Source organism: Penicillium citrinum (genome assembly GCF_028827155.1).
Source record: "Penicillium citrinum strain IBT 23319 chromosome Unknown utg000004l:1.0-2404223.0:1.0-2405248.0, whole genome shotgun sequence".
Lineage (NCBI taxonomy): Eukaryota > Fungi > Ascomycota > Eurotiomycetes > Eurotiales > Aspergillaceae > Penicillium > Penicillium citrinum.
The window spans coordinates 1,369,490-1,393,559 of NW_026622689.1; the positions used below are offsets into that span (position 1 = coordinate 1,369,490).

The 24,070-nt window shown below is 46.2% G+C and overlaps 9 protein-coding genes across 9 annotated transcripts; 6 read left to right on the forward strand and 3 right to left on the reverse strand.

Moving 5' to 3' along the window:
* Positions 1-581: 581 nt before the first annotated feature.
* Positions 582-1,928, reverse strand: N7469_005471 (histone H1/H5 family protein; the record flags this gene model as incomplete). Its single annotated transcript, XM_056644391.1, has 7 exons — positions 1,837-1,928; positions 1,716-1,741; positions 1,536-1,558; positions 1,274-1,404; positions 990-1,096; positions 771-935; positions 582-692 (listed from the first exon to the last, which is right to left on the reverse strand). The coding sequence occupies exons 1-7, from the start codon at positions 1,898-1,900 to the stop codon at positions 582-584; spliced, it is 627 nt and encodes a 208-aa protein (XP_056501205.1). The 5' UTR covers positions 1,901-1,928.
* Positions 1,929-4,528: 2,600 nt separating this feature from the next.
* Positions 4,529-5,973, reverse strand: fen1 (multifunctional nuclease RAD27; the record flags this gene model as incomplete). The annotated part of the gene is made up of 5 exons (XM_056644392.1): positions 4,529-5,050; positions 5,126-5,687; positions 5,746-5,750; positions 5,817-5,902; positions 5,961-5,973. 5 exons carry the CDS (start codon positions 5,971-5,973, stop codon positions 4,529-4,531), a joined length of 1,188 nt encoding a protein of 395 aa, XP_056501206.1.
* A 293-nt stretch (positions 5,974-6,266) lies between these two features.
* N7469_005473 (uncharacterized protein) lies at positions 6,267-8,652 on the forward strand (the record flags this gene model as incomplete). The annotated part of the gene is made up of 4 exons (XM_056644393.1): positions 6,267-6,532; positions 6,607-7,450; positions 7,507-7,783; positions 7,844-8,652. The coding sequence occupies 4 exons, from the start codon at positions 6,267-6,269 to the stop codon at positions 8,650-8,652; spliced, it is 2,196 nt and encodes a 731-aa protein (XP_056501207.1).
* A 616-nt stretch (positions 8,653-9,268) lies between these two features.
* Positions 9,269-10,761, forward strand: N7469_005474 (acyl-CoA dehydrogenase; the record flags this gene model as incomplete). The annotated part of the gene is made up of 4 exons (XM_056644394.1): positions 9,269-9,473; positions 9,538-10,453; positions 10,519-10,628; positions 10,715-10,761. 4 exons carry the CDS (start codon positions 9,269-9,271, stop codon positions 10,759-10,761), a joined length of 1,278 nt encoding a protein of 425 aa, XP_056501208.1.
* Positions 10,762-11,315: 554 nt separating this feature from the next.
* Positions 11,316-12,250, forward strand: N7469_005475 (putative ubiquitin conjugating enzyme (UbcD); the record flags this gene model as incomplete). The annotated part of the gene is made up of 5 exons (XM_056644395.1): positions 11,316-11,359; positions 11,418-11,463; positions 11,674-11,703; positions 11,856-12,039; positions 12,111-12,250. 5 exons carry the CDS (start codon positions 11,316-11,318, stop codon positions 12,248-12,250), a joined length of 444 nt encoding a protein of 147 aa, XP_056501209.1.
* A 2,080-nt stretch (positions 12,251-14,330) lies between these two features.
* Positions 14,331-15,844, forward strand: N7469_005476 (glycoside hydrolase family 76 protein; the record flags this gene model as incomplete). Its single annotated transcript, XM_056644396.1, has 3 exons — positions 14,331-14,418; positions 14,456-15,180; positions 15,260-15,844. 3 exons carry the CDS (start codon positions 14,331-14,333, stop codon positions 15,842-15,844), a joined length of 1,398 nt encoding a protein of 465 aa, XP_056501210.1.
* Positions 15,845-17,655: 1,811 nt separating this feature from the next.
* On the forward strand, positions 17,656-20,168 carry N7469_005477 (GABA permease GabA; the record flags this gene model as incomplete). Its single annotated transcript, XM_056644397.1, has 17 exons — positions 17,656-17,777; positions 17,852-17,885; positions 17,967-18,036; positions 18,100-18,172; positions 18,230-18,261; positions 18,327-18,463; positions 18,520-18,634; positions 18,691-18,769; positions 18,819-18,882; positions 18,932-18,964; positions 19,021-19,045; positions 19,100-19,301; positions 19,355-19,432; positions 19,484-19,612; positions 19,662-19,809; positions 19,865-19,943; positions 19,999-20,168. Exons 1-17 carry the CDS (start codon positions 17,674-17,676, stop codon positions 20,166-20,168), a joined length of 1,572 nt encoding a protein of 523 aa, XP_056501211.1. The 5' UTR covers positions 17,656-17,673.
* Positions 20,169-20,580: 412 nt separating this feature from the next.
* Positions 20,581-21,997, forward strand: N7469_005478 (questin oxidase family protein; the record flags this gene model as incomplete). The annotated part of the gene is made up of 4 exons (XM_056644398.1): positions 20,581-20,787; positions 20,846-20,991; positions 21,054-21,181; positions 21,246-21,997. The coding sequence occupies 4 exons, from the start codon at positions 20,581-20,583 to the stop codon at positions 21,995-21,997; spliced, it is 1,233 nt and encodes a 410-aa protein (XP_056501212.1).
* A 74-nt stretch (positions 21,998-22,071) lies between these two features.
* Positions 22,072-23,170, reverse strand: N7469_005479 (heme-dependent oxidative N-demethylase family protein; the record flags this gene model as incomplete). The annotated part of the gene is made up of 3 exons (XM_056644399.1): positions 22,072-22,386; positions 22,580-23,094; positions 23,167-23,170. The coding sequence occupies 3 exons, from the start codon at positions 23,168-23,170 to the stop codon at positions 22,072-22,074; spliced, it is 834 nt and encodes a 277-aa protein (XP_056501213.1).
* Between the last annotated feature and the right edge of the window lie 900 nt (positions 23,171-24,070).

Sequence of the window (24,070 nt, forward strand, 5' to 3'; positions counted from 1 at the left end):
ATTAACTACTACTGTCAAATCTGAAAGTAATTACTTTATCAATCTAGCCTATTCAAAACAAGGCTGTTTCCCCTATCTCGACGGCGTATCCATAGCAGCTCTATACAGACAGTAATACTAGCTGATAATACCTTACGAGTACAAGAGATAGTGATCGAATTGATCGAATGATCGTTACCAAAAGCACAAACTGAAATCGAGAAGATTCATTGACTAATCTCCAAGGAAACAATGAAACAAGGAAAAAACCTGACAATTTCCCCGTTGAAAACCCACCGCAGGACGCCGTTCCTTCAACGCGAATGAAAGGAAGATTTCAAAAAAGCAAAACAGAGCCATCGTCACGAAGATATCCCAGAAAAAAAAAATGAAAAGAACCATCACAAAAGAGAACCATCAGAGCCACCAGTTCAGCGGGATGAGCAAATAAGAAAGGGGGGGATGTAAAAACCAAGACCTCAAGAAATTACAACGGAAGAAAGACGCAAATCACCAAGACACCTCCCGAGAGAGCGCACGTAAATAAGAATTCGGGAGGTCGCCATCAGACCAAAAGGAAACGAGAGGTATACTTATAGCCTCTATTTCTTGGTAGTCGCCTTCTTGGCCTTGGCTGGCTGAGCAGTCGTCTTAGTGACGCGACCAGACTTGGTCTGTCCGATGACCTTGGGTTGCTCAACAACGGCGGGGGCCTGTTTTCATGATTAGTCAATTGGTTGCTAGTGGCAGGGTGATGACCAAAGTGGGTACGTGAGCGATGATCAACATACAGCAGTAGTGGTCTTGCGGGCCTTGCCAGAGTTGGCCTTGGGACGGCCGGCGGTCTTCTTAGCAGTGGTGGTCTTCTTGGTAGCAGCAGCCTTGGGCCCAGTCTTAGCAGTGGCAGTCTTCTTAGGGGCAGCCTTCTTAGTGGCGGTAGCCTTGGTGGCAGTCTTCTATGAGGCTGTGAGTTAAGCGCCAACGAGCATCATTTGGGATAGTAAATTTACCTTGGTGGCAGTCTTGGTAGTGGCCTTGGTGGCTGTCTTAGCAGCAGGCTTAGCAGCGGGCTTGGGAGCAGGCTCCTTCTTTGCCAGCTTCAGAGGACCAGAGGGACCTAGGATATGATGTTAGTGAGATGCGTTGTAAGATGCGGCGACAGGATGATAGTGACAGCCACAGAGTTCCCCAATGCATAAATATACAAAGTAGCATGTATAAAATACAGTGGAGTATACCGAAAAGCTGATAGAGAAGGAGGAAAAATCAATTAACGTGGAAAGGATCGACTTACCCTTGGGCTGAGTGAACTCGCCCTTCTCAACACCGGCCTTGATGGCCTTGTTGAACTGAGCATCAAAAGTGGCCTGAGAAGCAACATTGATCTTGTTGTTGGCAGAAACATATTTCTTGATGGCCTGACGGCTAAAAAAATAGAAAAGAAAAATAATATTAGTGACATGTTGTAAGGAAGAAGGGAAATCGACGCGCGCGCAGCCCAGGAGAGTTCACCTCGGGCGCGACGACGACGATGAGAAAATGCGCCAGCCACATACCTGCTACCATTGCGCTCTTTCAGCTATAGACGTAAAAATGAGTCAGCAAATAATTATTAGAAAAAGTAGTCCTCCATCTTTTCTGTGGTGACTGTTTGTGGCGACATGGCCGAACGTGTCACGGTCGGGCGCGCGACCCGACTCCCACAACACGGCGGATGTCGACGGTGATCTACTCACGTTGACAATAGCATCCTTGATCATATCTATATTAATGGAATCAGCAGATATTCGCGACGCGAGCGATACCCAAATCGCGTTTACGCGATGGGGTGGTGGTTCAGGATCAAGGAAAACATACCACGGTAGGAGGCGTGGGCAGGAGTAGCCTTCTTGGACGCGCCGGTTGCTTTCTTGGGAGGCATATTGAGATGGAGTGGGATGATTTTTGTATTGATGTAGAGAGAAGAGATGAAAGGATGAGATTCAAGAGTACTTGAATATAAAAAAAAATTAGTAACAAGAGTAGTTTATCGAAGAGTGGAGGAGAGAAAGTAGAAAGGAAAGAAGAAGCAACGGGAAGGGGGAAAAGACCGCGGGGCATCAGTGATTTATAGCCACTCCAACTCTGTTGGCGCCCCAAGATCAAATCACCCTACTACTTTCTCCTCTTTTTTTCTTCTTCTTTTATTATTGATTATTCTCTATTACTCTAGTTCTTTTCTTTTGTCTTCTTTTTAGATTTAGATTTTTTTTATTTACATTCTCTTCTTTTAATTTTCTCTTTCTATGTTTTGCGCTTCAAGTTGCGGTATTTCCTCGCATTCGACTGCAAGTCAGGAATGGTTGGCCGCGAGCATTCCCCGGATTGGGCAGATCAGAGAGGAGAGACACACCCTGGACACGTCTTGTGCATCTCTAGAATTCAGACAATAAGTCACTTGTATGTCTATAGAATATCATACAGTCCTCTGAGGATTGTCCAATGTACCCATAGTATCACGTTTCTACTAGAAATCGCGCCATATCTAGCCATCAACATCTCCCTCTCTATACTATGTATATCTATCTCCTCTCCTTGCCATCCCTCGGGGTAGTTCTACATAGTACACTTTGGGATCGCCCACTTGGACGATTCTGGCATGGACACATTCCAGAAGTGATCATCCCCTTCCACGATTGGCTGTGACTTGCTCTGTTCTCGGTGGGTGGCTGGGGGGAATCCAGATCTTCAACGGGTGTGTACATAGTAGAAGAGCGTATACCCTGGTGTCGAGAGAAGAATAAACCTGGTACCAGATTTCTGTATTGGTAGTCCTACCAATTAACTCTTTTATGGAATATATCTGATATAGAGTAATGATTATGTATAGTTATACTTCGGAGACGCACAGTACATGCGATGGGCAAAGCTCTCCTTGCGTGAATCCTCAGGACCTGCGTCGGTCATCACGAGGCCTTTTTCCCCGCCCGTTCTTGTTCCACGGTCCACACTCTGCACTCGATGATGTCGTCGACTTGTGCTGAGTTTGTAGCAGAAATATTTTAATGTGTGGGAGTGTGGGAGTGTCTGTACTGCTGAGTGGGAATGAGTACTATCAGTTCAGTTTATACTACGGAAGCCCTAATTGGTTTCCGTCGCGCTATCCGTGATCGTCGACGCGTTTATGCTCTCTGTCTTGCTCGTATCTATCATCTACAACTGGTAGTAGTTATTTTCTGGATAGAGGTGTTAGATCAATAACAATAGTAATACATGGTAGATAGGGGTTTTTCTTTTCTCTACTTTCCTCTTTATTTCTTAGTTTGATGGTATGGATTTCTATTGCCACCTGGCAACTGGGCAGTGAATGTGAAGATGGTGTGGATATGCTCAATGATGATGGTGGATATATATCTTCCAAATTGGGGCTTCACGGATCATCACACTTGGAAACTCGAAAAGCTGGTTACCTATCTACTTGCAAAATACCTACAGGCCAATCAAATAATCAACTGGAAGGATTGAAAACAGAGGTTTTCCCTTCCTTTCATCGATTAAAGATCCAATGTAACGATCCCCCACTATTTCTACTAGCATCAAGGTTGATGCTGAACCGCATTCATCCAGCACAGGGCCGAAGGATATTATCTACTAGATAACTACCCATACAACACCTAAAAATGAATCATACCAAATTCGATAAAAGAGACAACAGTATCCTCACTCTAGCATAAATGATCTACTTAGAACTATTCTTGTAACTAGTATTCCAATGAACATTACCAGGGTTGGTTGCTGCCCGGCCGGGCCGCGCTGCATCAAGATGAATGAACACCTGCATGATTCTATTATCCAACCTGATGGATATATGGGAATATAACTACAAGAAGGTTACCATATACCCTTTCTTCATCAAGTGACAAGCGTTTACCTGGATCATTCCCTGATTGCGTTCGAGATCAGATCACGGCGCCTTACATAGTATGTCGATTGGTAGATCACGATCCACCTCGCTTATTCTGGACGAAGAACAGGGAAATCAGGACGGAAAATAGTCAATACTCACCCACCAACAGAACGTTTTTCAAGATTTAAACTAAGAGAATTGTAGATATGATACGATCGATTTATTCTATAGACCTTTTGAATGTCTATTTGTAATGTTGCCGTCAGGATCACGGATTTGGTGGTTTTATACAGTCTACTCCGTACCCTCTCCTAAATCTGTATCTTCTGATCCTGTACTCCCAGGGGCCTGAGACGATTAATGAGTAGGCGAAATGAAGAAACAAGGTTGACATGATGCTTGTAGAGAGTTCATTTCACTTCGCTAGTATGATGTGCTGGTTTTCATCTCATGGCTGGTGGGAAGAAAGTAACTCCCAATCTGGCAATCGAGGTTGGCAATATGATGCTGTTTGGTAAAGATAAAAGTGCAATAGAACAATAGATAGACCAAGAGACGCCGACGCCTAGTTTTAAACAGAAAGAAAAAAGAGAAGAAACAGGGAGAAAATAAATCATGTCAGGTTGATGGCGTTACCCGAACAACAGCCATGACTGATCGGAACTAGCCCGCACCACGAGGCTTCGCCTTCGCATCTTTCTTCGCTTTGGCATCGTCCTTCTTGCGCTTCTTTTGCTGCTGGAGTTTCTCATCATGCTTGCGTTTCATGCTGGCTTTCTCGTCCTCTGTGCGTGCGACAGGCTTGAAGAATCCCTCCAATCGAGACTGTTGAGCACTTTTGAGATTTTTCGTTAGACGAGCTGCACCATTGCGTACGCGATCTTCGTTAAATCCCTTGTCTGTGACCAGGAACTCGATCAATCCATCCACATTTGGCGCTTCCCACTTAAAGTCGCAGTCTGGGTGATCCGCGTCATGGACATCTGGCTTGATAAACAGGTCTCGCGCATCTTGGTACGGCCAGCTCTCAGGAACCACGTATTTCTTCTTTGGGTCATTTTGCATGTACTCGAGAACCTTCTCTAAAGTCTTATGTTCCTTGATTAGAGCGAGGGCTGTGCTGGGCCCGACCTTGGGAATGGGCTCAAGATAATCGCATCCGAGAAGAATGCAGAGATCGATGAACTGTAGGGTTGATTCATCGTGTAAGCAAGTAATCTTAATAATCGCGAGTATGAGAAGTTAAAAAAAAATACTCACCTGATCACGCTCCATATTAAGACCCTCCAAAGCCCGAGCTAGGTGGATCTCTTGAATCGGTTCCTTCCGCTGCTCACTGAAAGTCAAATGGCGCAGGAGAATAGGCGACTCGAAACACAGCGTATCCATATCCTCCGAAGCAGCCGCATAAACCTTTCCAGCACGCGCCAGGACCGCGCATTGAGCCTCAGCTTCGGTAGGCGCATCGATATACGGAACGCCCATCAGCGTCAAGAGCTTCTTGCACTCGGCATTATGTTCACGGGTGACTCGCACTGTTCGTCGCGAGAACTTCTCGATATCCTCAGCGGTACCGGTCTCCTTGGCTTCCTCGTGCGCCTCAGTTGCCTCAGCCTTGCGCGCACCACGCTTAGCCAGCTCGCCCGACTTTAACTTTGGCGGGGCTCCATCGAAGACGTAAAGAGGTTTGATACCGTTATCGACCATTCGGAGAGTTCGGTAAAACATGCCCATCAAGTGGGAGGTCGTCTCGCCAGATTCGCTCATTAATTGTTGACCTTCTGACCGCACTGCGATGAGGAAACTGTAGATACTCATCGATCTGCGTTGTGTTAGTCGGGGTTTGCTCATATATTTGCCATGATGGAGGCTAGACGCACGCATCCTGCAATAAGAAAACACATCATTAGCAAATCTTGTCTCCCATAGACAGAAAAGGGTGTGGCCATACAATTGCGACCTTGCGGCCGAAGTGGTTTTTGATCTCGCCCGTCTTGATAGCATCGGGGGCATTCTCCGAAATTACCTGGTATAGATCTGGGCGATGAACGAGTTAGTAGATCCCCAGTAATAGTCTGAGATACTATAAACTCACGCTTAATACCCATCTTGACGTGAGCCTTTCAGTATCTTCGCTACAAGGTTGGCTGTGGAAATGTCAAGAATCGCTTTTAGACCGCGTAGAACAAACGCGACGCGCCGATGCGCGCATGATGAGCGCATATTAAACCCAATTAGGAATTATCCACGTGACCGGCGACAACGGGGCCGGTCCAGGCCCGATACTGCCTCAGGCAGCGATATCGGTCGATTACCGGAGTCGCAACCCCGCCTTTTCTCTCCCCGGAGTTTTGCTTTTACTTTTATTTTTATTTTGCGAACATGAGTTCGATTCCTCAGAATGAAGCGGAATCGAATTCATTTTGAGGGCAATGGCGATGCCTCGTCTGCTTCTCCCCAAGGAGCTTTCACGCCGGAGGACCACTCGCGGCAGTCGCAACATGTCCCGAAGATCTCGCGGAGGATACGTGCATGCACTGAATGTAAGCGACACAAGGTCCGATGTGACATGAAGACAGGTGAGTCTAGCTGCTCGCGATGCCGACGTATGGGGCTGGAGTGTATTGTCAACAAAAGCCTCCAAACATTGCTAGAGGATGAAGCGGAGTAAGTCAATCCTTCCCCGCAGCTTGTTTATATTTGTCTTGCTCTTGTAAAGCTAATCGCAAATTGCTATTCAGGTGGAAGACTATGATCGAGCTCGCAATGACGGACCTGCTTAGGAAGTCACAGCTACCGGAGCTATCATATTACCAAGCGGGTGGGGGATCAATCGAGACGCCGTCAAAGAAACGAAGTCGGAAAGAGTCGACCGTATCGGTAGATGACGTGGGTTATGCATATGGACATCACAAGTCTGCTTCAGCAGATACACCTGTTGGTGGAGCTACAGGCTCGAGCTCGTCTACATATACATTCCCCACGCAGCAACAATCACAGTACTCGATAGACCGCGAGGAGACCGGAGCCACTTCACTAGTGACTGCGCCAATGGGAAGCTTGTACGAGGTGACGCAGCTGAGTGAGAACCGCGAGAGCTCTCCCACACAGGATTTCCCATCGGACCAGGCGCTTGTGACTGATTTCATTTCACGTGGCGTGGTGGATTTGCAAGAAGCAGAGGAGCTCTTCTATCATTTCGACCAGGTGCTCAATCGCTACCTCTGGGATGGTGCGTTGCTTCCGCATAAGGATCTAGCATCAGTGAGAAGGTCCTCATCCTTGATGTCTGCTGCGATTCTCGCCGTGACAGCACTTCATATGCCGACCAAGGAACGCACATTTGATACATGCTATACCGAGTTTGCAAAATTAGCGTCCGAATCAATGCTCGGGCATCACCATACTATGGATGATGTGCGAGCCTTGTGTATCGGCGCTTTCTGGCTTGCGGATGTGAGCTGGAAGTTGTCCGGATACGCCGTTCGCATCGCGACAGAGCGCAATCTGCATCAATTTTATCGCAAAGCCGTACAGGGCTCACCAGAGCATAAAGAGCAGGCCAGGCTTTGGTATCTCCTCTATGTATGACTTGAACCCCCCCCTAGGACATATCAAGAAGCGAGACTAATCGTTCAAAGACTTTAGAGCATCACTTTTCTATTGCATATGGTCGACCGCCGATCATTCACGAAGATCCAGCAATCACTCAACACAACACCTTTACACAGACACCATCTATTACGCAAGGCGATTTACGATTACACAGCCAGGTAGACTTGTTTATAATTCTTACACGTATATATTTCGCCTTCGGGCCTGATGTCGATCTTGAGGTGGCCGAGAGCGACTTCCCCAAGATCGACCAGTATGATGCAGATTTGGGCCATTGGAAATCGGCATGGCTACCCCGTCTTGGTAGGCCAACATATAATCCTACTTGAAATCTTTCACTGACGCTATATCTCTCTTTTTTAGCTGGGAGCCGCCATGTTGGTGCATATCCTTATAAAGCTGTGTATATGCATTATCATTTTTCTCGACTGCAGCTCAATTCCGTTGCATTGCGTACATATCATTCTTCGACGTCTTCAAGGAGCATGTCTCCCGAACGTCGAAAACGGGCCAACATCGCCATCGAATCGGCTATTGCCACCCTCCAGGTTGTTCTGGAAGAAAAAGACATCCAACGAGCGCTGGTCGGCGTACCCCTCTATCTCCACAGCATGATTACCTTTGCGGCGGTTTTCTTATTGAAGATCGCAGCCAAGACGTGCTCAAATGGATCAAATGCGCAAAGTAATTCGATTGCCTCGGCAAGCTTGCTCGTTGATATTGGATATGTGCGGATCTTGGTCGGACAAATTGTCGAAATGATGGTATCATGCAGCCAGCGAGCCAGCGAGCGCCATCTCAGTCACCACATTGCCCGTGGTCTACGCAAAATGCTCACAGGATTAGAAGAATGGGAGAAGAGAAACGGCGGCCCATCTTCAATGGGTGCTACGCCTCACGAAACACCTTCTCTTTTTAAGCCTGTGATCATTCCTGGAGCCCAGATCTTAGGTGAACGAGATACAATACTTAATCATCCACCACCATTATTGGGTGTGGCACCACTTTCAGCTGAGCGCAGCAACGGGTTCGAACCGACAGCTGCTAGAAAACCCGAGCCAGGACTCTCAGAAGGTTCAATGGACCCCATGATGGCAGACCTGTGGGGATTTGATGAGGATTACTTCCCCACGGGGGTATTTGATTTCCTACAGAGTCAGATGCCCGCATAGACCCTCGTGTGTCTGCATATGTGAATAATCCTGGACTCATGTCCCTTGTACATAATAATCATCATATAAGTCGGACAACTGTGATTGTCGCAAGCAGACAAATAATACCATTGGAATGGACGAGTATACTCTTCACCAATAAAAAATAAAGTCAGAATCAAAACTAGAGTATCTGATATACACAATTGTATTGTCGTAGATGGGTGACGTTTGACTATCGGTAATTCGTATGAAGAACGCCGAGCAAACCGAAAAAGAAAATACCCATACCCCCGAAAAAGTCCGAAATAGTCCAACAACCGAATGTCAAGCCACCAGTATTCGGAGAAGCCGTCGAATGAAATCACTAGCAGCTTTTAAACTGCTCGTAATCGCCGAGCAATCCCATCGCATTACTGTACTACAATACTGCACCCGTGGAGTGTAAGATTTCCTCGTTGGTGATTCGGAGATTCCAACTGCCCCAGAATTGCCGAGGCTCTCCATCCATTTTTAGCGCATATTTGATAGAGCTTCCCCCGCAACCTGATATCATTCAAGTACCACAACCACAACCTCTCTTCTCCTCAAGCCAATTCCCCTTCTACACAAGTGACTCCTGTCACTACTATCAAAAATGATGAATCGCTCTATGTTACGTCTAGCGCGCTCGGTACGGACTGGTCCTAGCTCTATTGTCGCTGGTCGGCGCTATGCTTCCTCGGCCGTCTTCAATTGGGAGGATCCCCTTGCCGCAGCGGAACTTTATACTGAAGAGGAACTGGCTATTCAAGACACAGCACGACAATATTGTCAAGAACAATTGCAGCCAAGAGTACTTGGTACAATTCTCCCTCTACCCTCATCCATCCACCCTGTGATAAAATGACTAACGGCGAATTGCAGAGGCCTACCGCAATGAAGACTACGACCGCAAGATTCTTTATGAGATGGGTGAGTTGGGACTTCTTGGTGCATCAATCGAGGGGTATGGCTGTGCAGGTGTTAGCACTGTTGCCTCGGGTCTGATTACCAAGGAAGTTGAACGTGTGGACTCGGGATATCGCTCTGGCATGTCTGTTCAGAGTTCTCTTGCCATGACAGGAATCTATGAATTCGGCACAGAGGAGCAGAAGCAGCGATTTCTACCTGGATTGGCAAAGGGTCAACTTGCTGGTTGTTTTGGGTTGACGGAGCCTAATCATGGTTCTGATCCCGGTTCTATGGAGACGGTTGCTCGTGAACATCCTACTCAGAAGGGAATGTATCTTTTGAGCGGAAGTAAGACATGGATTACCAATTCGCCTATTTCGGACCTTGCGCTTGTATGGGCGAAGCTTGAGTCTACGGGGAAGATTCGTGGATTTGTTGTCGAGCGTGAGCGGTGTCCGGCTGGAACCTTTGAAACGCCTGCTATCAAGAATAAGAGTGCGCTTCGGGCTTCTATCACGGGAATGATTCAGATGGATGATTGTCCTGTTCCTGCGGAGAATATGTTTCCTGATGTCGAGGGATTGACGGGTCCGTTTACTTGTTTGAACAGTGCTCGTTTGGGTATTGCTTTTGGTAGTATGGGTGCATTGGAGGATTGCTTGGCTCGTGCCCGTGAGTATAGCTTGGAACGCAAGCAGTTTAAGGGAAATCCTCTGGCGAAATACCAGTTGATTCAGAAGAAGTTGGCAGATGCTGCTACTGACGCGGCATATGGAACTTTGGCTGCTGTGCAGGTGGCTCGCTTGAAGGATGCTGGCAAGGCTACTCCCGAGATGATTTCTATGATCAAGCGTCAAAACTGTGACCGAGCACTCGCCAACTCGCGAATGTATGTTTTCTCGGTGTTATATTACGCTTTGCATTGTTCTTAACTGGATACTGATTGTTGCATAGCCTCCAGGAAATCTTCGGTGGTAACGCTGCTAGCGACGAGTACCACATTGGGCGTCATGTGGCTAACCTCTTTGTGGTCCAAACTTACGAGGGTCAGAGTGATATTCATGGTAAGCCTTGAAGTGCCCAACCGTCTTGTCTTTCTCCTTTTATTTGCTTTTTCCCTTCGGGCAGATGCACTAACTCTTTCCTCCAGCATTGATTCTGGGCCGAGCCATTACAGGCAAACAGGCTTTTGTCTGAGACATTTCTTCTTCCCCCCTACGGATTTAAATTTACTGTAGTATACATTAGATGGTCGTATCATCTTCAATGACACATTTTCATATTCTTCCCGTGTTTGCCCTGTTCAGCCTTCGTGGAGACAAGGCGAAAACGCCTCAGCCGCACGTGACATCATAGAGGGGCGCAAGAGTGGAAAGGAAAAAAAAATAAAATGGAAGAATTACCATGAACAATGGGAGGCAACATATACTTTTTTTATAGAATACAAGAGAAACAGATTTTATCATATTCAAATTACAAATGATTAAAAATGCCAACCTATTTAAATCGGGTGTAATACCAGCCCTACAGAGGTCCTCAAAATTACCCAGTGGCGTGTATTACGAATTACGCAGTCAAGACAGACCACCCGCCCACTTTCCCCCTCTTTCTTCTTCTTTCTCTTCTTCTTTTCCACACATCGACGTAACCGTACGTGGGCCATCTTCTTCTTGAGTTCAGTTTCGGTTTCTCCTCTAACTTTACTTCCAGTCTCTCTCTCCCTCTATCCTCTCTCTCACCTTCTCGTCGTCATGGCTCTTAAGCGCATTAACAAGGAACTCACTGATCTGGGCCGGTAAGATGCCCACCTTTTTCCGTTTCGAATGACTCTTGATGCTAATCAACACCTGTAGGGATCCCCCCTCCTCCTGCTCCGCTGGTCCCGTCGGAGATGATTTGGTATGATAACGTCTCCTCCCTCTCTCTATTTCATTCCCTCCATCGATCTCTGCTGTTGAGTCCCGTCTCCCGGTCGGCCTTGGTCTCAATGCGAAAGAGCCTTATCGAGTGTGGCGGGGCTGGGAACCTCAGCCCCTCCTGCAGATCGTCAGATGATAGTGGGATGTCACGGATGATGCTGACAGATGGTTTTTTTTTCTTCGATTACAGTTCCACTGGCAAGCTACTATCATGGGTCCTGTAAGTCTATGCTCTTATTCAAATTCCACGCGACCGTGGGGGAAGAGCAAATCCAATTGCCTTTCCCCCCTCTCCTTGCATAATACAGGCGGTCAAGATAAAAACATATCATGGTGCACCTGAATACTAATCTAAATCTTTTCCATCTTTAGGGCGACTCGCCATACTCCGGAGGTGTTTTCTTCCTCACCATCAACTTCCCTACCGACTACCCGTTCAAGCCTCCCAAGGTTCACTTCACCACTCGCATTTACCACCCCAACATCAACTCGAACGGAAGTATCTGTTTGGATATCCTGAGGGACCAATGGAGCCCTGCCCTCACCATTTCGAAGGGTTAGTTGCGAAATCCCTTCCCAAACATATCCCTCAGCCGTGAATGAAATCGCTGACTCGTTTTGTTGTAGTTCTGCTTTCGATCTGCTCCATGCTCACAGACCCCAACCCGGATGACCCTCTTGTTCCTGAGATTGCCCACGTCTATAAGACGGATCGCCCCCGCTACGAGGCGACAGCCCGTGAATGGACTCGCAAGTACGCTATCTGATCGGCTATTTGGAAACAATTCTGCCCACCCACCCTTCAATTCCTTCCGCGTGACCTCTCGGCTCTCCTCCGGCGCTCCTGCATATGCTTTCATGTTTCTCCGTTAGATTCAAACCTGCGAAGCCTGGCGTATCATGGTCGTAGAAACTCTGTGTGCTCCAACTTTCCTGCTGTGTGCGCATTTGCTCAGTTTCTAAACATATCCCTGTGTCTTGTGTTTGTGTGTTAGTTTCCGGGCAATGCCTAATCCCAACGATCTTTATGAGCAATGTCTTTCTTCCTCTTTCCTTCTCGTGCTGTATTGTCGGCGTTCTCTTTGATATGGAGGAGGTTGGGAAGAAAGCTTTCTTTAAATTCGAAAGGATGAAAAGAAATGAAGTCCCTCAAAAAAAAAAGAAAATCTGGGAAAAGAGGTGATTGTCATTCCAGTTCAATCTATTACACCTTAATGAACTCGGTGGATGGAGGGAATGGGATGTCTCTTCTACTTTGAAATTATGAAGATGCATTTTCGACAATGGTATCTTGTGGATCGGGTCTTGACTTTGAACTTTGAGAATTCATGAAGAAGTAAAATGGGGAAGGTTGGACGAGATCTTGAGTGGTTTGGAATGGATTGGAGGGGTCTACGATTTTATTTTTCTTTATTTTATTGTCGCAGATAGCACAATCCAGGCAGGCCGGTCTATGTGTTAACAGCTCTGATTTCCCATGTATTTGTAAAAGTGTATATGTATGTGTTTGTAGTTGAAAGAAATATTGTAAGATTGAAGTTGAAAAACTCCCATGTCGATTCTTCAAGTCCTGCTCGAGTATTGTTTCAAGTCATCGTTGTAATTCAATCATGGTGCAAGAAGAGTTTAAGAGGTTATTCTAGTTGCACGTCGTACATGCTCCAATTCTGGTGACAGCGAGAAACATCAGTTGCCCTCTGCCAGTGGGAATACTGAGGCCATCAGTGACGACTTGTACTGCTATTTGAAATCACCAGGTTTCCAATGATGAAGTGATCTAGTGATTAGTGATTTTTATTGTTGGTACTAGCAGCGCTGGCTTTTGTAATATCCCCAAGGCACACTTGCACAACACTCCTAGAGTATACTAGTAAGTACCATTATCAAAAGGTTGAAGACTCGGACAAGCGTGGCGTCTTCTCTAATCAAGAGACGAACTTACTCTAGTGAGTACTAGATCTTACTTACAATCTGGGAGTATCAGTGAGCCTATAGCATACTTGACGGTCCATTATAGATCAAAGATTTGAAGCACCCACCAGTGAAAAGCATAGTTTCAAATTGCTACGTGGTAGTCACAGTTGAAACCATACGAGTGGAATTGTACCAAAAGGCCTCAAGACTCCTGTTGCATAAGCCAGCTCAATACTGGATGACGACATCAGAATATTGATCCTCTGACGAATTCATGTTTCTCTAGTTCTTGAGTATGGCATTCCTTTTCTGAGAAGACTTCAACTACATCGTACGTACATAGGACTGAGGAATTGGAACCAAGTCGAAGATAACATTAAAGAAAATGGGGTCTGCATTCTTCAATGATTCATGAAATGCCAAGGTAAATCACCGATTCATACTCACAGCACTACTCCATAAGATCTAGAAATAAGATTAAATCATTAATCTTGACTTTATATTGACTTCTTGACCCCCAAAAGTGCTCTATTTCGTACGTGTAGAATGCCAAGACTCGCCTTCAATCTGAAACCTCACCAATAAACAGCCTCTCTTTCTCTGAAGATCCACAGCCTCCTTGACTCAAGCGAGATGAACGAGCAAATCGACCAATTCATTTCGTTCCCCTCAGCTAGTTCTGTTTTTAGTGCCGAAAGAGCCTCAAAACCAGCATACCCGGTCCCTAAATATGGCTTTCACAGATCCTTTAGCTTAGCCCCCAAATTCCACTAGGACAAGGCTTTGGCTTTGGCCGCTTGAGACCAACCAGGCTAAGCGAGTGCAGTCCAGGATTCATTTAAATGTAAATATAGGAACCTCTTCACCCCTAATATCATTTTTCCATAAACGCAAAATTTAGCTGCATTCTTCGTCCGGCGCCTGTCCGACGTGATGTTCGGAGGTATTTCGAGGACGGCTCTGGCCGTTACATTGCTGGCCGGCTCTGCGGTAGCAATTGATGTGAAGATCAGAGATGAGCGTAAGTCCGATGCCTTGTACAAATATCAATCATCCAGAGACCTCAAACCAACTCAACCGCATAGAATCCATCAAGGATGCCGCCAAAACCCTCGCCTCGAGCACAATGTCCTTCTACTCGGATCGGGACTCGGACATCCCCGGCATAGTGTCGAATTCGCTTTACTGGGAAGGAAGCGTGCTTTTCAGCATCATGATGCGGTACTGGGCTCTCACTGGTGACGATTCGTACAATGATGCCGTTAGCGAGGGAATGTATTGGCTTCGTGGTGACAATGATGACTACATGTCTGCCAATTACAGTTCGTATATGGGTAACGACGACCAATTGACTTGGGGCCTTGCTGCAATGATGGCTGCAGAACTGGACTTCCCTCAAAAACCATCAATGCCGTCTTGGGTGACCCTAGCAGAGAATGTCTGGAACTCGGTCTCTAGCCGCTGGGATGATAGCAATTGTGACGGGGGTCTGCGGTGGCAGATTTGGGCGTACCAAGCTGGATACGGTTTCAAGAATGCCATTTCTAATGGTGCTTTGTTTGAACTTTCGGCGCGATTGGCTCATTACAAGAAGAATCAGACGTATTCAGATTGGGCGGAGAAGATTTGGGATTGGAGCGCGACTACTCCTCTGCTTAAGGAGAAGACGTGGACTATCGCAGATTCTACCTCCTGCGAGAAAAACTGCAGTGATTCCAGTAGTTACCAGTGGACCTTCAATTATGCTGTGTATATGTCTGGTGCAGCTTACATGTATAATGTGGTAAGTGCCCGTCAGGCAGTGAACTTCAAGAGACTTCAAGAGAAGAATACACAGCGGCTAATTTGAATCACACTTATAGACCGAGGGTAAGAGTAAGTGGAAGACCGGTCTCAGCGGCCTCCTCAACACATCCCAGCAGTTCTTCCCCAAGAAATACGGCACTGATATCATGTCCGAAATCGTCTGTGAACCAATCAAGAAATGCGACAGAAACCAAATCCTCTTCAAGGGTCTTTTCGCACAAGGCTTGTCTCTCATCGCACAAGTCGCGCCATACACCGAAGACGATATTATGTTCTTACTTCGGGGCTCTGCCCTTGGAGCTGCAGCCACATGCACTGGTGGCAAGAAGAAGGACCTTTGCAGTATGGCTTGGTACAAGGACGAGTATGATGGCTCGGATTCTCTGGAGCAACAACTTAGTGTGACGAGTGTTCTTGTTTCCAACCTGGTTGCCTTTGATAAGGAGAGCCTTACGACGCAATCTACCGCAGGAAATAGCAGTGCATCTGGAACAACTACCGGATCTGCTTCTGCGACTAGCAGCAAGCCTACTAGCACTGAAACGGCCTCAGGTGATAAGGACAATGGGGCCGGTATGCTTTCTAGCGGACCTATTGTGCTGATCACTGCGATGTTGATGGGTGTCCTATCCTTTCTTTAAATGTTTCTTATTTCCTTCATTGTGTGACAAAGATACCGATGTATCCTCTTTTCTTTTTCTTCCATTTCCGACCTTTTCACCAGTGCTTCGCATTAGTTTATCTGTGTCTGCGCCAGGTCACATTATTTATACCCTTCATTAGCAGTGGAACCAAGCTCTTCTAATCACTTCTAATATTTCTCCGGGGGGTTAAAAATAGTCCAAATTAAAAATATATGAATCAAACGGGAAACTTCCGGGTTCCTCTCGTCTAATATCCATTCTTTTTATCCACTTTTAACCGAATGAGTTGTCCCCGGATATGTCACCCTGGAGACATCGGGAAACAGACTCGGAAACTGAGACCACACAATATCTGCATAAACCTTTATAAGGCATCGGTACTTGGACCGAAGTTCGCTCTTGGCTACTCCAACTTGAGTCAGCTCCCCACGTACTAGTGCTAGAACAAATCATGGGAATCGGATTCCGAATTATGATGCGAAAAAACCTCGGAAGATACAAAAAATTTTCAATGCTATCTAAACTAGACATCTTTGCTAGACATCAACTTTCGAAAGGTTGTACATAGTTCGCACTTACTAGTATAATGCATGGCCCAATATGACTGCCTTGTTTATCTCGAGCTCCGATTTCAATGTAAATACAAATAATCGGTCACTTAAGACTAGACTCGGGGAAAAGCTTCCAGAAGACGCAGATCACCGCGGTCCTGCATTCTTCGACACGCCCTACCGAGGACCACCGTGGTTCTGACGGATAGCTCCGGAATTGCAATGTGCCTAGCGCGGACTATCATACATCTCATAGGGCAGATATCAACATTGTTGGGCATATGTCTGCGCAAGCTGAACTTAAATACTAAACTTGGCGTGGAACCAGGAACAATCACCACGTTTCATCGGGATTCATAAAAATTAGGGAGGCCCGCTCCGTAGAGAATCCCAACCGCGCTGGTATTGCGGTGTGAGCGCGGCATGCAGAGCCAAGAGATCTTTCTTCATTCCCTTTTTGGCGTTTCTTTGCTAGGTAACTGATTACCATTCTCTCTTACCTACGTGGATTTGGTGAGATGCGATGAGATAGCGACACCGGCCTGGTTCCACTACTCCACCGTGACCCAGTCCGTTTAGATAGGAGCAACCTCCTATTCGGAACGTCGATACCGAGTGGCGAGAATAGGAATGAGGGAGAAGGATCTCGTGCGCAGTCGTAAGCTAGTATTATTTCTTGATGTACTATTAGTCGGGGTTATGCGGGATAACCTCTTTCCCCAGTTTCTCCATATTCATGGAGTAAATCGATGCTCGAGACGTTTTCTCCAGTCAATTTCCCCGGCCTGCAGAACACAAACCGGTCAACCTACCCCGAGATGCCCGTCGACCCTGTGGGTCAGTGGATGTTGCGATGTTGGCAAATGGCCAATCACTTATGACAATTGGGGATAAGCTCTGGGGCGCCGCGGTTGGCAAAGACAAGCCCTGATTGTCAAGATTGGACCTAGTGAACGGTAATTGGTTGAAATCGCCGACTCGGGAACTTCAACCAATCACAGACACGGGATGGTATCACCGAATACCCCAAAACCATTAGGTAACGCTAATGACAGATTGGGTTGGTCGTAGCGGAGTGCTTTGGTCCCCCCGCGATTGTGGGCAAAAGCGCGCGGAGAGGAGGATGTCGAGGCAGGTGATATTCGAGGGCTTTGTCGTCATATGGGGAAAGGACTTTTTCATGGCCTGTCTTCCCCTTCATCTTTGGTCTTTATTTTCTTTCCTATACCGTTTGTTTCGATTCTGTCTCATACTTCCTAATATCCCTCCTTCACCATGGCAGATCTAGACCCCGCCGAATTGAAGGCGTATCATGATGATGATGCTCAGTTGGCCCAGATGGGTCATAAGTCAGAGTTGAAACGACACTTTTCTTTGCTGTATGTGATAAATCGCTTTTGGTTATGATGGCTGGAGGCCCGACCACCAGACTAATCTGACGCTTTTTGTATAGATCGATGCTGGGTCTTGCATTTGCTATTCTCAACGTAAGTTTCTATACAAGGAAAAGAAGAGAAAATTCAGTATCACCAGCAGAGATCATTCAAACTGACGGATATGGTGAATAGTCATGGACTGCGTTGTCGACAAGTTTATCTCTCAGTTTAACATCTGGAGGCCCGACCAGTGTCATCTGGGGTATGTACAATTGGAATTCGGTGTACTGATATGCAAAGTCATATTAACACTACTATTTCATAGGTCTTCTTACAGCTGGTATTTGCAGCTTGTGTATGGCAGCTTCGTTGGCCGAATTCCTTTCTGCGTATCCAACGTGAGTGGCGAATTAACCAATCCTCATTGAAATGGCACGATACTAACGACTTCAAAGTGCTGCCGGTCAATATCACTGGGTTGCTGTTAGTATGTGTTTATCTGGAAATTTCCCAAAATCATCCAAAGACAACATCTCTCTAACCGTCATCTAGTCTCTCCCCAAAAATGGATGCCCCTTCTCTCTTGGATCACCGGCTGGGTAAACTGCGCTGGCTGGGTGGCTCTCACGGCGACCGGTGGATTGCTGGGCAGTCAATTGGTCGTTGGTGTCATTGCTCTTATGAACCCGGTATGTTATAATTGCAATTGAAAATGGAAAGAAAGGCAAGCTGACAATCTTTCAAGGGCTATGAAGCAGAGCGCTGGCACCAATTCCTCATCTATATCGGCTACAACATTGCCGGTTTCACCATCAACGCTCTCGCCAATAGCGTCCTTCCATACTTCAACAAAGCAGCCTGTGAGTATACTCCTATATCTAAGCCTCTTGAATCATTCCACTAACTCGTTAAATAGTCATCTGGTCGTTAAGTGGATTTACTGTAATCTGCATCACTGTTCTTTCCTGCTCCTCGCCCGATTACAATTCCGCAGAGTAAGCAAGCCGCATGATCTGAAATAGAGCAATGTGCTAACTACTGCAGCTTCGTCTTCCGCAAATTCATTAATGAGACTGGATGGCCCGACGGCATCGCTTGGTTGCTCGGAGTATGTCCCTTGCCCTTATGCGTTTTATTCGTTACTAACAACTGCACAGCTGCTCCAAGGTGGTCTCGGTGTTACTGGATTTGTGAGTCTTATTATTATTCCCCTTTAAATCTACATCAAATACTAATAGCAGAACAGGATGGTGTCGCTCACATGATCGAAGGTATTTTTGCGTTGGCATAATCAATATCACTGCAACAATACTAACGCATGACAGAAATCCCGAACCCTTCCGTCGAAGGCCCTAAGATCATGATTGCATGCGTCGTAATCGGAACTGTCACCGGTTTTATCTTCCTGATGGTTCTCCTCTTCGTGGCTGGTGATATCGAAAATATCATCAGTTCATCGGCTGGTCCTCTGCTGGCTATCCTGAAGAATGCAACCCAGAACAACGCAGGTGCTACCTGTCTCCTTATGTAAGAGATGATTCAAACTTGCGGCGCCAAATTTATATACTGACTAGATTTAGCTTCCCTCTGGTTTGTATGCTGTTCACCACCACTGCTATCATGACTACTAGCAGTCGTATGTGCTATGCCTTTGCACGGTATGTTCTCTTTTCTAATTTGAAAAATTTGCTATACTAACATCCATCCAGTGACGGCGGTCTTCCATTTTCGAAATGGTTCTCCAAAGTTCACCCCAAGCTCAAGGTTCCTCTGCACTCCTTGTATCTCAACCTGGCCCTGGTCATTATTTTTGGATTGATTTTCCTGGGATCCAGCAGGTGAGCTTTGCCCCCTTTTATTTGACTTTACATAGGCTAACCTAACCAGTGCATTCAACGCTATTGTTTCGGCATCTGTCGTGTGGCTGGACCTTGCGTACGGTATGCCCATTGCTATCAACTGCATCCGAGGACGTAATATGCTTCCTGAGCGACCCTTCGTCCTCCCCATGATCGTCGGCTGGACTCTCAATATTGTAAGATGAATATTTTACCAACAACCTAATACAAGCGACTAATACCTTCTCCTAGATCTCGCTGGCATATATCTCCCTCACCACCGTCCTCTTCCTCTTCCCTCCTGAGATTCCTGCTACCGGCAGCAGCATGAGTAAGTCCCTTGCAAAGAAACGAAAAATATACGAACTTGATCTAACCATACATAGACTACTGTGTCGCCGCATTTGGAATCGTGATTATTCTCTCTACGGTCACCTGGTTCGCCGACGGTCGTAAAAACTACGTTGGCCCTCGCATCGAGGTCGAGGTCCTCGCTGGACAAGTCGGCCACAGCGAACAACCTCTACCCGCCATCGAGCACTACGGCGAAAAATAAGCCCTGTAAATTAGTCTGAAACATTGTCTCATTAGACTCTTATATACACCATTGTATATATCGGATTGAAATTCAAACAGAATTCTCGTCCTTCTTTCCAAATTGTATACTTCTCACGTGATGCTGTTCCACTTTACGTCATGCCAAAAAGCTGCCTGAGGCCTTACTTCCCAACAATCCAAGCGGCGGATCCCAAACTCCGTTGAGATTGCAATGAGCTGATCTCGACATCAGTAAGAAACTGAAGCTTCTCGTTCAACAGTATCTTCAGCAGGGTTGTTGCTGTACTTGGACATCTGAAAAGAGCGACGAGAACATTGCAAGCGGGACGTATTTTGGGCTTCGGGTCGTTACGATCTTCCCCACCAAAGACGACTTGATTAAGTGTGAAGTTGAACGAAAGCACCGCGAAATGTTTCAGCTCCCGATTCCGTCACTCAAATCATTTAACTTTTTCTCCCGGGATAAACAAGTTATTGAAATCCCACCGGTGAAAGTGCATGATCTTGAGAATTCGCAAGAGAAGTCAGCTAGGGCGCTGAAGCATTTGCTCAAGTTGAATCATGCAAACCATGCCATTTTATATAATGCGCGAAAATTCCATAACCATGCACCTCATGTAAGTGAAGCCTTAGGAAATTGAATCTCAAGATGGAGCTTATCTGATGTGGTTTTAGCTCCTCACTGCTGCGTTCTTACAGGGAGCCGATGCAGATGATCTGACGCGGCTGTATGAGAGTGAATCCAAGCTATTGGAAGCCTGGGAAGATGCCCCCGCTGAAGTCACTACTGATGATTGGCGAGACCATCTGGGGCGTCGAGAGTATGTTCAGCCCGGGCCTATACTGAATGTGCCTGTAAGAACTATACTGATTCGTATTTTAGATATGAAAAAGCATTCGTGGACTTCTTCGAAGACGAGCTAGTTCGATTTGGCTACGACTGGAAACAAGTCGTCGAAGAGTACCTCTTTTCGGGAAAAGAGCCCGTATTCAATTCAATCATAGCCGACTGTATGTCACATATCCAGACATGACCTTTTGGCCTTTCAATTCCGTTTACTGACCTGATACCTAGTGGGACATCCACTAATCCACCTTGCCTACGCATATGAGATGTCTAGTCGTGAAGTCGCGATGGAGGCACTAGGCCTAGCGTCAACATGCTACAACAACATTCACAACTACCTGGACGACCCAGTCCCTAATAAAATCGAAGCATCCTACCATGCAACATCTGTCTTCGAGATTTTCGACAAAGTCCGTGCTGATAAGCAGCTTGACGGGCTTTTCGTAAATCCGGGAGACCATAATATTGAAAAGCTATTTAGTAGCCGAGAGGGAGTTCTCCTCAATCACTGGAATGCATGGACACTCGAGAACCCAATTGAGCAATTCCGCGAAAGCCAGGTACTGGCTGCTGCACTTTTAGTCTCGACTCACAAAGACCAATCTGAGAAATATGATTTTTTCCTTGTGCATGTTCTAACCACCAGTCATGCGGTCCGCGTTCTTCTACCTATGATTCCAGCAAAGTTTCAAGTGCCTCTAGTTCGACAGTGGTGGCTGGTCACATTGGCTGTTTTTATTGCTCAATTACGGCCTGAGATGCCGCTAGAGCGGATTCTAGAATTTGATCTGAATGGTAGAGATTGGGAATGGGCGGCCGAACAAGCAGTTAAAGGAGAACATTCTACTGAAGCGCACTATGTCAAGGCGATTCGGTCATTGCGAGAAATGGCTACAACCTGGGGTGATCATGACAACTTTTACCTAAAGGCTGCTGTGAAATTTGCAGAGGAATTTAGTGGATGGGGTGGATTTGTTTGATATACACTTGCATTGGAAGACGATAATTTATGCATGTCACATTTCGCGAAAAATGGTATCACTCAGAGTCTTCTTTATGATCGTAAATATTCCGCTACACTCTTCCCCCATCGAACAGCGCTCTTATATTTGAACATGCCAGGCGCGTTTCCCTTTTGAAGACCTTCAATGGCATCGGCAAGTTCTGACCCCGTCCCCTCTGCTTTGATATCGGCCAGGGGATAGAGGTAAGTCTTGAAACAAAAGAGAACGAATTTCGTTTCCGGGAGCCGAGTCAAAGACTGAAGTTCGATTCTCAAATTGGCCTTGTAAAGGGAAAGATTCAAGTTAGCAGCCATTACTAGTTTTTGTCTCATTCTTTCTTTGATCAGATGCTTGTTTCCCAGCAGCTCACCTTGGAATGATCAACATCTTCATCAGCAACGAATTCATCACCGTCATTAATGTGATTCCCCGCAACATTGATCAAGTATTCACCAGTCTGGACATTCCACTACGCACGCCAGATGTTAGTATACTTTTTGAATCATCTGGAGATGAGGAAAGATCCGGGACAGTCCAGCTTCAAAGGGTAGAACCTACATTCATTCTCTTCACACTTTTACCAACCTCCAGTTTCCTAAAGAACCTCTCCATACTAGGCCCAATCTTCTCATAGCTCGGCACAGGCCCGTGAATACTAGTAAGACCCAAGCCTAACTTCGATGAAGGATCAAATCCCGTCGGAAAACAACACGTAAAAGCCAAACAAACGTGTGTTGTCTCCGTCTCTTTGAGTAAGAAAATATCCTCTTCAACTGTTTCACCCAGGATTCGTAGACAGGTTTCTGGGTCTTGGGGTGGAGTTGTCGGGAATGTTTTACCGGTCACCTTGTTGTGGAATGAATTCTTGCTCACTGTGAAGATTGTTGGGAAGCGGGTTGGAAGATAATGAGCTAAGAGGAATGTGTAGAGCTCAAAGACTGCGGTTTCACCTCCCGGTAGACAGCCATGGACCGTTTTTTGGTAGTTGGTCATTATGTTTCGGCGGGTTGTTACTCGGGAGAGGTATTGGTTGTCAATTGTTATGAGATCCGATACAGGTTCTGACTTTATGGCTGGTGGAAGTATGCAAGGTCAGCACTTTTCTATTCACAAGAGCATATAGGTTTTAATTTGAAGGCACGTACCCATGGTGATGTTATAGATTGGTCTAAATGGCCGAAGTTGTTCGGGGCTTTTCGGCCCTCCAGTCAAAATTTAGAAGAGGCTCTATACCAGGTAAGTTGTTTTTGAAAGGTCTGCTTTTTTGCTTGATCCATATCTGCATGACTGTGAGTGGAATGTCTATACACCGGACTAGGTGGCCTTGGTTAAAATGAGACCATCGCGTACCTTGCTGCCAATGATATAGACGATGAACACAAGAATGACTGGAATTAGCAGAGTAATATTTGGACAAATTTGGCATGCTTGTAAAGTAGAATGAATGATTCGCTCAAAATGGGACATATTAGAGTTATAGAATTAAAACTGCGAGGGCAAGTCTTCAATCTTTTAGAAGATTTATCAGAGTTTAGGGCCCAAGTAGTGGAGGGCATGAGCTATATAAGGCACCATGCTTCACAGAATGCCCCTCATACGCAAACCAATGCTGCCATACTCCAAAATTGGAAAATACCAACCAATTGGAAAGAATATCACTACTGATTATCTCTATAGCCAGTGCGGGGTCGCGTGTTGTCGCGCTCCGAGACCGCCAGCCCGCAATACACTTCCTATTTGGGAAAGCCCAGGAGGTTCTTGAATTACCATATCGCTTGTACCCAGGTAGATGGGCATTGCAAAGGCCTAGTACTATTATATTAGGCACGAATGCAATAAAGAACCCAATTAGGAGCTTTTACATTGAGAATAATGATACAACCCAGATGTAATTGCATTTTACTACGAGTATAAAAAGATGAGGTAAGCAATTTAAGATCACGTGCACAGTCTCCGGCTTGGCGCCGGGTCCACGCCGCAGTTTTCTCAGAAGTTCAATTCGTGGCCGCGATCATTCTCACTGCATAATCGGCTTTCCAGCAAGTCGGA